The following is a 3,353-nucleotide window of genomic DNA, read 5'->3' as shown; positions in this document are numbered from 1 at the left end:
CCTGCTGTTTCTAACAAATTCTGCACTGGTCCTTTTGAGTGATATTTGAGCTCAAGCACATTGTGTTTTGTTCCCTCGTCCCCTCCCTGGCACCACTCGTGTTTGTAGACAGGTCAGCTTGTCACTAACAAATTGCTGTGATGGAGCCTGAGGTCCCACAGGAGGTGGGCAGAGCATCACCCACCCTGGCTGCTTGGTGTGCAGAGCAGGGAGCCTGTGTGAGGAAAACTGACCAACTGGAGGTTTATTTAGTATGAAATTGCTGCCTTCCTCGCTCCTGTGGTCACAACCAGAACCATGGGAGAGTGTGGTGTTGCTGCCAAACCTTTGCTTCCCTCCCTCCAGGGCCAGAATCACAGCTTTGTGCATATGAACAAAGCAGGTGCCCCCTCCTTTCTCTGGACTTATCTCTTCTCCCTGTATCTTTGCTGCCTGTCCTCAGCAGTCAGGGAAGGAGAACCATGATAAGAGCAGCACAGAGTGAATGTGAATGAGCAGCAACTGAACCTCAAAGGGCTCAGTTTGGATTTTCCTCCAAACCTCTTTGATCACACCCTGAGCTCTTTATCCCCCCGAAGTGTGTCCCAGGGGAAGGCTGCCCAGAGGTGTGCAATGATTAAAAGGAAATACTCTTGCTCCTGTAATCACCTTCTCTTCAGCTTAGCAGGTATCAATGTATATCAAAAGCAGGTTTTTAATCTTGGAGTCAGTTTAGTTTGACTTTCTTGGCAGGATCGGAGTCAATTGTCACTTTACCCCATCATGACTGTTAATTCATTTTAAAGGGAGATCTTCCCTTTGGAAGATCCTTTTCATCATTTGCTGTGTTTCCTTTTGTACAGAGCTTGGCTTGTTTTAGGGTAGGCAATAGTTAAGTCAAGAAATACAACCCTGTTTTTATCCAGCATACTTGTTCAATTAGAGAAGATTCATAAAAAACTGCAATTCTGAGACAACCTTTGTCTCCCAAGTCTCATTCTGGAGTCTGAAGGATGCCTGCTGTTGCCTAAGAAACACCCAGTACAATTAAATATAGAGTCATTGTTGGGGAGTCAATGAGCTTGAAGGAACGTTGGGATGTCGTTCCTGTCTTTGGTCTTTCTTTGCTTCCCTGGACAGGATTTACTTGGTAAAACCTCATTGTAATTCTGGGAACACTGCTAATGTTGCATGTCTAATCTGTCATGAGTGTGGAGAGGGAGCAGGGAGGCTCATTTTCTTCTTCTTCTTTTCTCACAAGTAGGAAAAGCTGGAGAGTTTGATTAAATTGTTTGAAGTAGTTTGAGATAGCCTGTTTGTTTTCTGCAAGTACTTAATTAAGTTGAGGTTTCTGGGTAGGATAAAGCATTAAAGCAGTATCTGTGTCTCTTTGGGGATAAAGTGTGCTCATTGGAGAGCTGTGGCTTACCTGGGAGACCTCTTCTACTTGGAGCTGTCCTAGTTCTGCTCCAGGACTGTCCTTGGGCTCAAGGTCTGGTGTATCAGTGTGACATGAACCTATAGCACACCAGGGAGGATGTTGGCTGGTAGGTGACCTGGGAGCTCCTTCCCCTTCTGTCCTGCTCTGATACACAGGGATGTGTCTGAGCAGATACCCAAGCACAAAACCAGCTGAGTTGAGCAATTACTCCTGAAACCCATAGAGATGATCACAAGCTTTTGTTTCTAACCTGTCCTGGCTGTGAAGTACAAAGGCAGCAGCTCATGGCAGTGCTCTAGCTGGGGCACTTCAGAGACAGGAATGTGTTCAGAAGTATCTGCAAAGAGAGATAAAACATTTATTAAGACTATTTAACCAAGGGTCATTTCATATTCATTTCCTTCCAAAGCAAATAGGAAGAAAATTCATAAGTGCCATTTAAGAACAAAGCTCATTTCTGAGCACCTATTAATCTTAGAACAGGAATGTGAAGTTTCACTTTAAATGGTAAAGCCACTTTCTCCACTCTGGAGGCTGCTTTTTGTTCTGTGCCCTCAGTCTTAGGGACAAAGACACACAAACACCACCTCAGCCAAGGGGACACCCTGCCCTTGGTGCTCTCTGTCCCTGCTCTCTCCTCCCAGGCAGCACAGCTGAAGTTGAGCTCACAGCACTGTGAAACGTGACTGTGCAACGCTGTGGTCTTGTGCTCCACACTGAATGTGTGTCTTACTCGAGGGCTCTGCTGACCCTGTGTGCTCTGCTAACCCTGTCTCTCTCTCTCCACCCTTTGTGCTGCAGGTGCAAAGAGCTGAAGTATGGCAAGGACCTGCCCCAGATCTCCATCATCTTCATCTTTGTGAACGAGGCGCTGTCGGTGATCCTGCGCTCGGTGCACAGCGCTGTGAACCACACCCCAGCCCATCTCCTCAAGGAGATCATCCTCGTGGATGACAACAGTGATGAAGGTTAGCAGGACACTGGGGTCTTGGATCTCCAGAACCACCAGGAGGGTGTTTAATTTCTTAAAATCTCGGAGAAGGGGCACTGGTGGGAGGCACACGGTGTGAGGAGGTGCTGTGCTGGCTGGCGCTCCAGTTGTCTCCAGCTTCTCTAGCCAAAAACAAACCAGGATCACCCCCTAGTTAAATTCTGAGATAATTATTGGTTGAAATAGTAGTTGAAAGCTAGAAATCTAAAAGAAACCAGAAAGCCATCTTACCTTTCTCTTCATGAGAGTATCTAGAAGTTCTGGTTTCAGGTGTGTCCGTGTTTCCATTGACAACACTTTGGTTGTTGCAGGGATGCTGTCACGATCCGCCACTTCTGACACCAGAAAAAGTAATATGTCACGATCCGTGACCTATTATATCTCCTTATTGGAGTGTATTAACTTATCAGGATTTGCTGAGAGATCCACACGTGGGTATCGCCTCACACAGAGGATACAGGAACTTATGTCCTGACTTTTTTGAGTGAATAACTCGCTCAGTGCTTACTAAATTTCTAACAACAGCAAGGTTTATTGTGGGGAAAAACAAAGCAATTTGGGGCAGGAGGTTCAAAAGGAGTGATTACAACACATTAAACATATATGGGTACACCTTAGTTACACATCTTATTCACGTGAGGGAAGAAGAGGGGAGGGATATGCCCGACGCTGTTCCCGTATAGGGTCGCGATTTGTGTGCAGGTAAGCTGAGGTAGCCGGATTTATCTCACCAAGCGGGGGCGCAAGTCAGCTGCAAGCACTCCCAAGCGCAGGTCGCCCCCCCCCACCACAAAGCGGCGGCAGTCGGTGCGCGGCTCCGGGACCGTAGGTGTGCAGACGCTGGAAACGCGGCGGTTGCAGCGGCGCTGGGACTTTTGGCAGCAGTGGCGGCGGGCAGGCAAGCGGCAGCAGCGAGCGGGCAGGCTCTGCAGCGGGCGGCTC

The 3,353-nt window shown here is 47.8% G+C and overlaps 1 protein-coding gene across 1 annotated transcript in view; it reads left to right on the top strand.

The window, feature by feature from the left end:
• Nucleotides 1–3,353, top strand: part of WBSCR17 (Williams-Beuren syndrome chromosome region 17) — a 158,967-nt gene that overhangs the window by 19,227 nt on the left and 136,387 nt on the right. Inside the window, exon 2 of the mRNA XM_009999143.1 lies at nt 2,222–2,388. Within this exon, the coding sequence (XP_009997445.1) occupies nt 2,222–2,388 (167 nt within the window). The remainder of the gene's footprint in view (nt 1–2,221; nt 2,389–3,353) is intronic.

Source organism: Chaetura pelagica, unplaced genomic scaffold (assembly GCF_000747805.2).
Source record: "Chaetura pelagica isolate M959 unplaced genomic scaffold, ChaPel_1.0 scaffold230, whole genome shotgun sequence".
Lineage (NCBI taxonomy): Eukaryota > Metazoa > Chordata > Aves > Apodiformes > Apodidae > Chaetura > Chaetura pelagica.
Note: the sequence above shows the minus strand (reverse complement) of the source record. Positions and strands in the feature narration are given on the sequence as shown.